This window comes from Spinacia oleracea, chromosome 1 (genome assembly GCF_020520425.1).
Source record: "Spinacia oleracea cultivar Varoflay chromosome 1, BTI_SOV_V1, whole genome shotgun sequence".
NCBI classification, from domain to species: Eukaryota; Viridiplantae; Streptophyta; class Magnoliopsida; order Caryophyllales; family Amaranthaceae; genus Spinacia; species Spinacia oleracea.
The window spans coordinates 113,195,974-113,210,905 of NC_079487.1; the positions used below are offsets into that span (position 1 = coordinate 113,195,974).

Consider the following 14,932-nt stretch of genomic DNA (forward strand, 5'->3'; position numbering starts at 1 on the left):
TGAATAAGGGATAAGAGGATCATAGGGGTGAGAACGAGAGACAAAGAAAGATAACTTTAAGGAGCCGAGAGAATTTATTTTGCACCGATAATTATAATTTTCTTTTTCCAATTAGCTAAAATACAAATTAAATGGAAAATGAAATATATAAAAAGTTGCATACTATTAAAATATACTTACTCCGATTTTTAATACTCGCAACATTTGGACTTTTGCCACTATTCATATTATTTACTTTGACTGTTCTTAGTGTTTTTTATATAAGATAAAACATAATCATGTGAGATCTTGTTAGATTCGTCTCAATGTGTATTTTCAAAACATCAACTTTTTATAATTTTTGCATAAAGAAAATTTAAGATATAAATGATCAAAGTTGTGCATTGACATGCGTGAAACTAATGAATGTTGCGAGTATTAAAAAACGGAGGAAGTAATTAATAAAAAGTAGCCAATCCAAACTAAAGAAATTGCTTGTAAAAATATAAGTGGAGAAGAAGAAAGCTGAAATTCCAGCCTCAAAGGGACCAATATTAAGTATTGTAGTGATGAACAAATGACGTTACGCCACGTGGCAGTAGAGTAATCTTGATTCTGTGGCAGTTAGAGATGGAAATGGAAAGGCCAATCTTCAAGACACAAATTTTATGGTGCAAACGAAATGACTCCTTACTATAAGTCCTATCTTCCACACTCTCTCTTCTCCTCAGAAATTCTCAAAAAACCCAAAAAAAGTAACACTCTTTGCTAATCTTTTTAGTGTTCTAGCCATCCTCCCCATCGGATCTCGTCGCCCGTTGGATTGATATGGCTACTGCTGTCTCGACCGTTGGAGCTGCCACCAGGGCACCTGTAAGTGATCTTAACTGTCTACTTACTACTAGTTTTTAATTTTATCAGGAAACTTTACATGTTCAATTTCAGTAAATTCTATGATCAATATCACTTAGAACTGAGGTTTTTTTGTTTGTGTTTGTGTGTGGTACATAAATAAGTTACGTGTTTTATAAACATAGGAAATTGGAGTAATTCGCGACAAATACTTATATGTAGTAGTTAAAAGAAAAGAGGGAAAAGAAAATATATCATCTTTGTTACGTAGTACTTTATTACTCGGGTACTTGACATGTTCAACTATAGTAGATATTTGAATGTGTTCCTTAATTAGAAGAGATAGAACCACATATATATGGTTGTACACAAGTATTTTGTTTACGCGCCCAGTGGAGTTGTAACAAGCTAAGTCAACTGATATAGATATGTGTGAATGTGTGATAGATATGAAGCTGAAGTTGAATTTTTGAATATATGTTGAGGTTTGTAACAAGTTGAGTAATGTAGATACGTGTGTGATAAAAATATAGGCAATTGAACTTGATTGTTCGAATATATGCTAGGGTACTTGTTAGAGGAAGTCGAGTAATATAGATATGGGCCGGTTCTGGGGCGGCGCCGGGTGAGCGACGGAACAATTGAAGTTGAATGTTTGGATATATGTTGGGGATACTTGTAACAACAAGTGGAGTAATAGAGAGTGTGTGTGTGATATATGTGCAGTTGAACTTGAATGGGTCAAGCGCAGGGGCATCAGTCCCAACATCAGGTTTCTTGGGGAGCAGCTTAAAGAAGCATACAAATGTTAGATTCCCAAGCAGCTCCAGGACAACCTCAATGACCGTCAAGGCCGCCGAGAATGAGGAGAAGAACACCGACAAATGGGCTCATTTGGCTAAGGACTTTTCTGATGACCAACTTGACATCCGTAGGGGTAAGGGTATGGTTGACAGTCTCTTCCAAGCTCCTGCTGATGCCGGTACCCACGTTCCCATTCAGAGTTCCTTTGAATACGAGAGCCAAGGTCTTCGAAAGTAAGCCCACCTTACTACCTTACTACTTCATTTACAAATTTATTCTAGTACTAAATTAAAAGCTTTACATGAATTCAGGTACGACATTGACAACATGTTGGGTGACTTCTACATTGCCCCTGCCTTTATGGACAAGCTTGTTGTTCACATCACCAAGAACTTCTTGAACTTGCCCAACATCAAGGTAACTTCAATTCGTATTAATTAATTAAATTATAGATTCGACTTTGATCATGATCAAATAGCTAATTTGTCATGGATTTGGTGATAATATATAGATACCACTCATCTTGGGTGTTTGGGGAGGCAAGGGTCAAGGTAAATCCTTCCAATGTGAGCTTGTGTTCGCCAAGTTAGGAATCAAGTGAGTAAAACCCTACTCTTCCTAATCCATTAATTAATTAATTAGTAACATAAAAAATGAATCAAATTTTATTGAATAATTTATTCTTGGTGACAGCCCCATCATGATGAGTGCCGGAGAATTGGAAAGTGGAAATGCAGGAGAGCCAGCTAAGTTGATCAGGCAAAGGTACCGTGAGGCAGCAGACTTGATTGCTAAGGGTAAGATGTGTGCTCTATTCATCAACGATCTGGACGCCGGTGCTGGACGTATGGGAGGCACCACCCAATACACCGTAAACAACCAGATGGTTAACGCCACACTCATGAACATTGCTGACAACCCAACCAATGTCCAACTCCCTGGTATGTACAACAAGCAGGACAATGCCCGTGTCCCCATCATTGTTACTGGTAACGATTTCTCCACCTTGTACGCTCCCCTTATCCGTGATGGTCGTATGGAGAAGTTCTACTGGGCTCCCACCCGTGAGGACCGTATTGGTGTCTGTACCGGTATTTTCAAGACTGACAAAGTTCCTGCAGAACACGTTGTTAAGCTCGTTGACGCCTTCCCTGGACAATCTATCGGTATAATGCTCAAACCCAGATATAATTAATAGAATTGTTGTTGTTGTTGTTGTTAAGTGATCTGACATGGGTTAATGTTGCAGACTTTTTCGGAGCGTTGAGGGCTCGTGTATACGACGATGAAGTAAGGAAGTGGGTTAATAGTGTAGGAGTGGACAATGTAGGAAAGAAGCTGGTGAACTCAAAGGATGGACCACCAGTGTTTGAGCAACCAGAAATGACCTTACAAAAGTTGATGGAGTACGGAAACATGCTTGTGCAAGAGCAAGAGAATGTCAAGAGAGTCCAACTTGCTGACCAGTACATGAGCTCGGCTGCACTTGGTGATGCCAACAAAGATGCCATTGACAGAGGAACTTTCTTCGGTTAAGTGTCCCTAACTTGGAGGTTTGCATCCCCCGTGTCGCGTAGCTAGTTTAACAGATACAAAACATTTCTGCAATTCTGCTATGTTATGGTACTAAGACAAATGTCCTGTTTTTTTTATGGTGTTGGGAATGTGCAGGCAAAGCAGCTCAGCAAGTAAGTTTGCCAGTTGCTCAAGGTTGTACAGACCCTGAGGCCAAAAACTATGATCCAACTGCAAGGAGTGATGATGGGAGCTGCACGTACAATTTGTAGGTCTTACTCAATTTGTTGCAATGGATATGAGAAAAAGGGGAACAAGTTTTAGTTAATTTGGCTCTCTTAATTAGAGGGATTATTATTCCACTTCGTATACTTTGCCTATTTTTTTTCTTTTTTAATTTTTGTCTGTTGGTGAGTTGTTTGTCCTGTAATTTTGTGTTGGAATTCACCATCATCTTGTTTGTGGAATTGATAATTTGGGTTTTGGTTATACCCTTTTCTCATCATTTATGTTGCCTATATTTTAAATCTTTGCCCACAAAAGGTTCTTCTCCTTGATTAATTTGGTTGAAGCATTTTGTCACTGGAGGATATACTGATCCAGTTCTAAGCAAATTACAGAAACTGTTAACACTTGATTTCAATAATGCCCAATTAAAGACCAAATGGCAAACTTACAAAGGCTGAAACACAAGCTGATCAGCACAAATACTACCCATAATGATACTTACAGTGATATATACAATGATTTTTAAAGTCAATGACAGGTGGTGTACAATGTGTAGGAAGTATATTCTGCAAAATCAGAAACAATCTAAGGAACAGAAATGTGATACTTCATATTCCCAACGACTCATATGTGATGGTGTGTCGTGTTCACACTAGAATTACTTACGTTGCTCAGTGAAGCCCGAAAGACTAGAGTTTATAAACAAAACACGAAGAGTTGTATAACAATAATGTTGGCTGGGGTTTAACTACCTATTTTAAGCTCTATTCAAAGCAGTAGGTCACGAGTTCGATGTTAAACATTCATTAGGCTTTTATATACTCTATTTTTGTTGGAGGTGGTTGGAAGTTAATTTTACCCATAATAATATGACACATGTTATGAAATTAAGGAGAAAGGGGGAGAGAGGAAGAGAGAAACTGACGGTTATCATCTTATTCCAATCAACATAATATGTACACGTACGTACATTATATAGGATAATGATGCCAAGGTATAATGGGCATCCACAATACAATATATTTATAACACTCCCCCTTGGATGTCCATTATCTAAAATAATACAATGACTCTGTAATGTACATGAGATGATGCCTCATTAAAAACCTTTCTAGGAAAACCCTGTGGGATAAAACCCTAGTGAAGGAAAAGAGTACAACACTCATCATAATACGCTTGGGATGTTGCCTCGTTAAAAACCTTACCAGGAAAATCCAATGGGACAAAACCATGGTTAAGGGAAAAAGAGTGCAACGCGTATTTTCTCCCCCTGATGAATACATCACTTGAGATCTTCTAGTTCAATGAATCTAATACCGTTGATAACTTTCCAAATGTAGCAACATGAAGCTCCTTGGAAGTTGATTCTCCACAATTTGAGTTGAATTTTCAAACGTTCACTTGTATGCACTAGGTGAGTATTTATATCACCAGACTTTTGACAATAATACCTGAAATAAATATATTTTCTAGCTTGTACATAATATTACAAAATATATCCTTAAATATTGGGCATATATAAACCTTCTTCTGGAGGTCATAAGTAGTTGTAATCATCAATGTTGATCAAAATTTCTCTAGTCATACTTTCATGACAATACATGATAAATAATAATATCATTGTCCAACTTAGGGTATAATGTAATTTATGGTTCTTCTGGACCATAAAATAAAACTCAATGTAAGGACATTACATACTCTTATCTTAAAATTTTGAATCAACTCATATTCGTACAAGAATTTTTCCGTGAATAAATTAATATGTATTTTTCGTAATTTTAAAGTACTCAAACTACTGGTTGAGAACTTGAGATGACATTTCAAAAACACTCTTCAAAGTTTTGATAATATATCATCAATGAAAGGGCAAGATGTTTAAGAACAATATGTATAAGTTCTTCTGGAACTTTTCTTATTGGCATGATTCATAACATGCTATTAAATCAACATTATATATATACTTCTTTCGCAACTATTCTCCCATTGGAGTAAGAAGCTCCTCTTATAGTACTCATAAAGTTGCAAATCCGTCTTACCTTTCTTTGGGTGCATATTCATATACGACATCATAATAGTTTTGAAACATGTAATATGAAATTATAACTGGATAATCTACATCATACCATGTACATAAAAACAAACTAAATGTATGATGAATTATGCATTTACCTATTAACTACAGAAGTATATGAATGTAAGACTCAAATGCAAAACACTGTACATTGTAGATATTTCAAATCCATAACTTTTTGGACTTCAGGTACATGAGCTCATTTGATCATTATAATGATGTCTACATCAAAATAGACATAGATTTACGATCCCTTATTCAATCCATTATTTCTCGCATATGCATTATATTTCGGTTCCATCATCTACCGGTATCATCAAAATTATTCAACATATATTTTGCATGCTTTTTATCAATGATATTTGAATACTTATTCAATAGGTATCATTCATCTTTTCTCACGGGCCATCTATTATAGTTCAGATATCTATACCACTTCAAGGGTATTTCATACACTATATATTAATGTTTTCTTTATTTTCAATAATATCATCAACTGCATTATCTTTCCCTTTTCATATAAATGAATCTATATCCCATCACTGTGTTGGAACCGTATATATGATCTACACTTCAGGTACAGAGATTTAAATAAATATTGGCAAGATCATTATAGTAACATCGAGCACTATGACCATTATACACATTTATGCATCTGAACATGTAACAATTTAACATAATCAAGTCATAGATATTTATGTCCAAACATACTTCGAGGACATACAGTTGGCATTTACACTTACTCATATGGGGATCAATATATTATCTTTCAATTTTACCAACTTATTCTAGCTCGTCTCCCCCTAAGTTGGGAAAATATTTTCAATATATTATGGGGCATAAAATCTTTCACCAACTAATAATACACTTTTCAGCGTGTATTTTAATAAATGTTTCATACTTTTGTTTTCTTCTGGAGATTAACATTGATCATGGGGAGTAGATACACTGTGCAGTTGTATTTTTTTCATATTTTCTCATTTCGTGCTGACATATTATTGCCCCAATCAAGAGATTTACGATATTTAAATCAATCACAAAACACTTGTAAACTTCTTGGTGATCTACAAGTCACTTACTATCATTTTTGGTGAACTTCAGGTCACTTACTATCATGGTGAACTTCAAGTCACCTATCATATCATTATACAAGTCACTTACTATCATGTTTCATTTTTTGTAAACTTCTTGGTGATATTTGTCAGGTTATGATACATATGATATTACATAAATCATGCGGAAACAACCATTAACCCAGGAATACATATTATTTACACATAATCATATAGCATAATTTAGATGCATACTCTTTGTTGCGTGCCTTCCCTAGCTGCGCCCGAACCGAACAAGAACAAGTCTTTAGGACTCCAAGTGTCGTCCCTCCGTAGATAGTCCACAGCACGTCCGGATCCGCCTTAAGATTGACCAACTAGAATCGCCCTTAAGGTACTAGAATTTTCGGCACTTTTGAGCAAGATGTGTGATTGAATTTTTCTCTCAAAAACTCACTTTGAATACTTTTAAACTCGTTATAAATTGTGAACCCAGGCCACATATTTATAGGGGTATGGAAAGGGAATTGAAATCCTATTCAGATACAAATTAATTAAACCTAGAATCCTACAAGAACTCTAATTAATTAATTTATCTAATAGAATTAGGAATTTAATCATTAACCGAACTCTGCATGTTTTAGGAATCGTGCATGAACACAAACACTCACGCACACACACACGGCAGCCACGATGGGCCGCCCATGCGCGTGCGTGCGAGCAGCAGCCCACGCAGCGAGGCCTACGCGAGCTACAAGCCCACGTAGCTCCTGCGCGCGCTGCGCGCGCTGTGCGCGCTGCCTCGGCCTGCTGGGCCTGGCCTTGCGCTGGGCCTGGCGTGGCCTTGGCTGTTCGTGTGGCGCGCTTGGCTTGCTGGGCGATGGCCTGGCTTCGTGCTGGGCCCTCGTCCGGCAGGCCTCGTCCGATGCTTATTCGTACGATACGCTTCCGATTAAATTTCCGATTCCGGAATTTATTTCCGATACGAACAATATTTAATATTTCCGATTCCGGAATTAATTTCCGTTTCGAACAAATATTTAATATTTCCGTTTCCGGAATTATTTTCCGATTCCGATAATATTTCCGATTCTGACAATATTTCCGTTTCCGGCAATATTTCCGATTCTGGCAATATTTCCATTTCCGATAATATTTTCCGATACGTACCATGTTTCCGTTTCCGGCAACATCTACGACTTGGACAATATTTATATTTCCGATACGATCCATATTTCCGTTTCCGGTAATATCATCGTTTTCCGGAGTATTCATTTCTTGCCTGTGACGATCTCAGCTCCCACTGAAACCAAGATCCGTCGATTCCGAATATTCATAGATGGAGTATTTAATGCCATTAAATACTTGATCCGTTTACGTACTATTTGTGTGACCCTACGGGTTCAGTCAAGAGTAAGCTGTGGATTAATATCATTAATTCCACTTGAACTGAAGCGGCCTCTAGCTAGGCATTCAGCTCACTTGATCTCACTGAATTATTAACTTGTTAATTAATACTGAACCGCATTTATTAGACTTATCATAGAATGCATACTTGGACCAAGGGCATTATTTCCTTCAGTCTCCCACTTGTCCTTAGGGACAAGTGTGCATTTCCTAATTCCTTTGTCGCTCGATGCTTGCTCTTGAACATAAGGTAAGAGTTGTCATCCTTATTATGTCCAGAGGTGTTCCTCGGTTTCAGAGTTCAACTGATCAAATAAACAGATAATCATAGCCTATGATTCATCCGAGCACGGCCATGCATTTCACAGTTTCTAGCTCTCCGAGTGGCCTTGTACAACTTTTAAGCATCTCATCCCGATTTATGGGAGGACAATCCCAATCTTGCGATCTTGAGATTAGACTTCGTTTGATAGGTGATTACCTGAGCGTTGCCTTTATAGCCTCCTTTTACGGTGCGACGGTTGGTCAACGTCAAAGCAACCAGTTCTCAAACAAGTAATCTCAAACCACTCAGGTATTGAGGATTTAGTGTCTAATAATTTAATGAAATTTACTTATGACAGATTTTCATCTCTTACAGTAAAGTTTCATAGGTCTTGTCCGATACTAGTCTTCCCAAAGTAAGTATCTATGCAAATGATTATGACATTGCCATGTCCACATAGTTCAAGAAACAGAACTACTAGTCATCTTGCATTCTAATCGTCTAACGTTTTCTATGCGTCCAATTTTATAGAAAACTCCGATTAGGGACCATTTTCAACCTTTGACATTCAAGTTCACTTGATAGACATTTCTTAGTCACAGGACTGGTCCTGACAGTCTATCTTGAATATATCATCAAATTGAAGGGACTCATCATTTAATAAACCACAAATTAAATGGAAAAATGAATTCTTTTCATTTATTGTGAATGATTAACCAATAATGTTTTACAAAGATTTAAACTCTAAAACTTTAAAACATTAAACAGAGACATCAAAGCCATTCTCCAATATGCCTGATTCCCATAGCTGCAGTGTGCGAGTTGTGCTTCGCTTGCGGCAGAGGTTTAGTTAATGGATCTGATATGTTGTCATCAGTTCCAATTTTGCTTATCTCGACTTCTTTTCTTTCAACGAACTCTCGTAGAAGGTGAAATCTACGAAGTACATGCTTGACTCTCTGGTGGTGTCTAGGCTCTTTTGCCTGTGCAATAGCTCCGTTATTGTCACAATACAGGGCTATTGGTCCTTTAATGGAGGGGACTACACCAAGTTCACCTATGAACTTCCTTAGCCATATAGCTTCCTTTGCTGCTTCATGTGCAGCAACGTACTCCGCTTCAATTGTAGAATCCGCAATGGTGCTTTGCTTAGCACTTTTCCAGCTTACTGCTCCTCCGTTGAGGCAGAAGACAAACCCAGACTGTGATCTGAAATCATCTTTGTCGGTTTGGAAACTTGCGTCCGTATAGCCTTTAACAATTAATTCATCATCTCCACCATAGACCAGGAAGTCATCTTTGTGCCTTTTCAGGTACTTCAGAATATTCTTGGCAGCAGTCCAATGCGCCTCTCCTGGGTCTGACTGGTATCTGCTCGTAGCACTGAGTGCGTACGCAACATCCGGGCGTGTACATATCATAGCATACATTATTGAACCAATCAATGATGCATATGGAATCCCATTCATTCGTCTACGCTTATCAAGTGTTTTTGGGCACTGAGTCTTGCTTAGAGTCATTCCATGAGACATGGGTAGGTAGCCTCGCTTGGAGTCCGCCATCTTGAACCTATCAAGCACCTTATTGATATAAGTGCTTTGACTAAGTCCAATCATCCTTTTAGATCTATCTCTGTAAATCTTGATGCCCAATATGTACTGTGCTTCTCCTAGATCCTTCATCGAAAAACATTTCCCAAGCCAAATCTTGACAGAGTTCAACATAGGAATGTCATTTCCGATAAGCAATATGTCGTCGACATATAATACTAGGAAAGCAATTTTGCTCCCACTGACCTTCTTGTATACACAAGATTCGTCTGCGTTCTTGATGAAACCAAAGTCACTGACTGCTTCATCAAAACGTATATTCCAGCTCCTGGATGCCTGCTTCAATCCGTAGATTGACTTCTTTAGCTTGCATACCTTTTTAGCATTCTTTGGATCCTCAAAACCTTCAGGTTGTGTCATAAACACAGTTTCTGTTAAAACGCCGTTTAAGAAAGCAGTTTTGACATCCATCTGCCATATTTCGTAATCGTAATATGCAGCGATTGCTAACATTATCCGAATAGATTTTAGCATTGCAACTGGTGAAAAGGTTTCATCGTAATCCACACCGTGGACTTGCCTGTAACCTTTTGCAACCAATCTAGCTTTGAAAACTTCAAGTTTCCCATCCTTGTCCTTTTTCAGTTTGAAAACCCATTTGCTTCCAATGGCTTGGTAGCCATCTGGCAAATCGACCAAATCCCATACTTGGTTTTCAGACATGGAGTCTAATTCAGATTGCATGGCTTCTTGCCATTGCTTGGAGCTAGGGCTCGTCATAGCTTGTTTGTAAGTCGCAGGTTCATCACTTTCAAGTAATAGAACGTCATAGCTCTCGTTCGTCAAAATACCTAAGTACCTTTCCGGTTGAGATCTATATCTTTGCGATCTACGCGGGGTAACATTTCTAGATTAACCATGATTCTCACCAGATTCTTCTAAAGATCTCTGAGTTTCATCCTGAATGTCATCTTGAGCATTCTCTAGAGTTTGTTGTTCGACTCGAATTTCTTCGAGGTCTACTTTTCTCCCACTTGTCATTTTGGAAATGTGATCCTTCTCCAAAAAGACACCATCTCGAGCAACAAACACCTTGTTCTCAGATGTATTGTAGAAGTAATACCCCTTTGTTTCCTTTGGATAGCCCACAAGGATACATTTGTCAGATTTTGGATGAAGTTTGTCTGAAATTAATCGTTTGACGTATACTTCACATCCCCAAATCTTAAGAAAAGACACATTTGGAGGCTTTCCAAACCATAATTCGTATGGAGTCTTTTCGACAGCTTTAGACGGAGCTCTATTTATAGTGAGTGCAGCTGTATTTAGTGCATGTCCCCAAAATTCTAATGGAAGTTCGGCCTGACCCATCATTGACCTGACCATGTCTAGCAAGGTTCTGTTCCTTCGTTCCGACACACCATTCAATTGTGGTGTTCCAGGAGGAGTCAATTCTGATAGAATTCCACATTCTTTCAGATGGTCATCAAATTCATAGCTCAGATATTCACCGCCTCTATCAGACCGCAGTGCTTTAATCTTCTTGCCTAATTGATTCTCTACTTCACTCTGAAATTCCTTGAATTTGTCAAAGGATTCAGACTTATGCTTCATTAGGTAGACATAACCATACCTACTGAAGTCATCAGTAAAAGTGATAAAGTAGCTGAAACCACCTCTAGCATTTGTACTCATTGGTCCACATACATCTGTATGGATTAAACCCAATAGTTCATTTGCTCTTTCTCCAACTTTAGAGAAAGGTTGCTTTGTCATTTTGCCAAGTAAACATGATTCGCATTTACCATAATCCTCTAAGTCAAATGGTTCTAGAATTCCTTCCTTTTGAAGTCTTTCTAAGCGTTTCAAGTTTATATGGCCTAATCGACAATGCCACAGATAGGTGAGATCTGAATCATTCTTTTTGGCCTTTTTGGTATTTATGTTATATACTTGTTTGTCGTGATCTAATAAATAAAGTCCATTGACTAATCTAGCAGATCCATAAAACATCTCTTTAAAATAAAACGAACAACTATTGTCTTTTATTAAAAAGGAAAATCCCTTAGCATCTAAGCAAGAAACTGAAATGATGTTTTTAGTAAGACTTGGAACATGGAAACATTCTTCCAGTTCCAAAACTAGCCCGGAGGGCAACGACAAATAGTAAGTTCCTACAGCTAATGCAGCAATCCGTGCTCCATTTCCCACTCGTAGGTCAACTTCACCCTTGCTTAACTTTCTACTTCTTCTTAGTCCCTGTGGATTGGAACATAAGTGTGAGCCACAACCTGTATCTAATACCCAAGAAGTTGAATTAGCAAGTATACAGTCTATAACGAAAATACCTGAAGATGGAACGACTGTTCCGTTCTTCTGATCTTCCTTTAGCTTCAAGCAATCTCTCTTCCAATGCCCCTTCTTCTTGCAGTAGAAGCATTCGGATTCAGAAGTGGGTTGACTGACCTTCCTCTTTACAGATTTGGCGCCAGTTTGCTTAGTTGGGCTGGCCTTGTTGCCACCTTTCTTAGCATACCTCTTCTTTCCAGATTTCTTGAACTTGCCCCCACGCACCATAAGCACATCCTGCTTATCACTTTTGAGCGTCTTTTCAGCGGTCTTCAGCATACCGTGAAGCTCAGTGAGCGTTTTGTCCAGACTATTCATACTGTAGTTCAGTTTGAACTGATCATACCCGCTATGAAGAGAATGGAGGATGGTGTCTATAGCCATTTCCTGAGAAAATTGCTGATCCAGCCGACTCATATTCTCAATGAGTCCAATCATTTTGAGAACATGTGGACTTACGGGCTCGCCTTTCTTAAGCTTGGTCTCAAGAATTTGCCTATGAGTCTCGAATCTTTCGACTCGAGCCAGATCTTGGAACATGTTCTTCAACTCACTGATGATTGTGAAAGCATCTGAGTTGATGAACGTTTTCTGCAGATCCGCACTCATGGTGGCGAGCATTAGACATTTCACATCCTTGTTGGCATCAATCCAACGATTGAGGGCTGCCTGAGTGACCCCGTCGCCTGCGGCTTCGGGCATCACCTCATCTAGGACATACTCCTTTTCTTCCTGCATAAGAACTATTTGCAAGTTCCTTTGCCAGTCAAGGAAGTTTTTCCCGTTCAACTTCTCCTTTTCGAGAATTTATCGAATGTTGAATGAATTGTTGTTTGCCATATTAAAAACTACAATTGAAAAGAATAAACAAATAAATAACCATTCACAGTTTCTCTTAATAAACTTAAATTCTAGCATACATGCATAATTCAATGTTTATTAAGCATTTTATTCAAGTTATGTGTTCCGGCAGGTGTGAATAAAATGATTCCAAGATCCTAAAATCATTGAAGAACTAAGCACAGTTTGTCGACTTAATCCTAGAACATCTTAGGTAAGCAAAAGCCTTTTGCTAATAGTCTAGAAACTATTCTTGGTTGATAGGTACGTCTAAGAACTTATTAGGTAAACCTATCGATTTTGCCACGACATAAAAGGACTCCTTACTTATATCGTTGAGTTTCACCAAAACTAACATGTACTCACAATTATTTGTGTACCTTGCCCCTTTAGGACCAATAAGTAACACCTCGCTGAGCGAAAACTATTACTAGATTGATGTAAAGGATATCCAAGCAGGTGTATATTTTGGCATGGCACCTTTTAACTCAATTTTTAAGTTTGGAACTTAAGGCTCTTACTATGTTGGTTAGATTTTAAGTGAACTAAAATCCTTAATCATGCAACATAATCAAGCTTTTTGATCTCATGCATTTTAAGACATATTTAAAAGCAATAAATAACTTAAAACATGCATAAGATAAATGTGATCTAGTATGGCCCGACTTCATCTTGAAGCTTTGACTTCAAAGTCCGTCTTGAAAATCTCCGTGGGAGGCACCATTTTCTTCAAATAGGATAAGCTATAACTAATTACAACTATTTGATGGTTCGCAGACCATATTTGAATTGAAAAATAACTTTGGTTCTTTAGACCAATTACATTCAAATTAATGGTACGCAGACCATATTTTCTATCCTATTTGGGCCATACTAGTCACTTCATAACCTGCAAAACAGTACATATACAATATATACCATTCACCCATTCATTATCATGAATGGCCCACTTAGCTGGTTAGTAAAACACATTATGCATCACGTAAATATTTGCAGCAATTAATCAAGGGCACCAATAATCTACCAATTATTCAGTCCTTATTAATTCTAATCAAGTTGTTTTAACCTTAAGGATTTGTAGACCTAATCAAGAGTTTATGACTAAAAAGCGCTCCCACTTAAACCAATAAATTCATATGCTTTACTAATTTTAAACATAAAAATGTATTTCTAGTCTAACCGGAAACATACAATTTTAATTAAAATTTAAAGCTCATATAAGTTTATAATTGAATCCAAAAAGTTTAATTTAATTTCAGTCGTTATTTAAATTAATTCATGATTTTAATTTTAGTAAAATAATTAGAATAAATAAAATTTATTATAATTACAATATTCAAAATTAAAATCCAAGAAAATAATTTAAATTATTAATTTTAAAATTAATTAAAATTACGTGAACTGAAATTTTCAAATTAAACATTCAAAACGATCTAATCGTAACGCAAACACCCTACGCATTGCACGTCCATGGGCCGCACGCATACAGCCATTGCTGGCCATATGCGCGCAGCTCATGCGCTCGTCGCATAGCTGCTGCTCTACCAATCGCAAGCCATCGCACGCTGTGGTGCTCGCTGCGCGCGCGCCAGCGCTCGTCGCACGCGAGCCATCGCTCGCAGTGGGCGCTCCCCAGCGCTCGCTGTGCGCGCGAGCCATTGCTCGCTGTGCGCGCGAGCCATCGCTCGCTGTGCGCGCGAGCCATCGCTCGCTAGGCGCGCGACATCGCTCGCTGTGCGCGCGAGCAACGCTGGGCGCAGCGCTCGTGGCACGCGAGCTTGCGCTCGCTGCGCGCGAGGCTGCGCGCTCTTGCGCGAGGCAGTGCGCGTTGTGGCGCAGCTCGCTTGCTGCCCACACGCGACTGCCTTGGCTTGCCTTTCGCCCATGCCCATTTGTTCATAGCTCGTGGCACACGACACAAAGCAGGGCTGCTGCCTTGTGCTCGTGCACTACGCCCTTGCTCATTGCATTCGTGCCGCACGGGCGACGAGCTCCCTTGCTCGTCGTCGCATGCCCGCAC

General features: G+C 38.6%; 1 protein-coding gene across 2 annotated transcripts; it reads left to right on the forward strand.

The window, feature by feature from the left end:
* The first annotated feature begins 670 nt into the window (after positions 1-670).
* LOC110775180 (ribulose bisphosphate carboxylase/oxygenase activase, chloroplastic-like) lies at positions 671-3,674 on the forward strand. 2 transcript variants are annotated; one of them, NM_001426301.1, is made up of 7 exons: positions 671-852; positions 1,558-1,868; positions 1,947-2,052; positions 2,147-2,232; positions 2,329-2,801; positions 2,885-3,188; positions 3,307-3,674. In NM_001426301.1, the coding sequence occupies exons 1-6, from the start codon at positions 808-810 to the stop codon at positions 3,169-3,171; spliced, it is 1,308 nt and encodes a 435-aa protein (NP_001413230.1). In that variant the 5' UTR covers positions 671-807; the 3' UTR covers positions 3,172-3,188; positions 3,307-3,674. The 2 variants fall into 2 exon arrangements, with proteins under 2 accessions (NP_001413230.1, NP_001413229.1); NM_001426300.1 differs by having other exon boundaries at positions 2,885-3,166.
* The last annotated feature ends 11,258 nt before the right edge of the window (positions 3,675-14,932 follow it).

Coding starts and splice junctions, on each gene's coding strand:
- LOC110775180 (NM_001426300.1), top strand. CDS start 808: ATGGCTACTGCTGTCTCGACCGTTGGAGCTGCCACCAGGGCACCT. Junction 1,869..1,946: donor GAGAGCCAAGGTCTTCGAAA/GTAAGCCCACCT, acceptor ACATGAATTCAG/GTACGACATTGACAACATGT. Junction 2,233..2,328: donor TTCGCCAAGTTAGGAATCAA/GTGAGTAAAACC, acceptor TCTTGGTGACAG/CCCCATCATGATGAGTGCCG.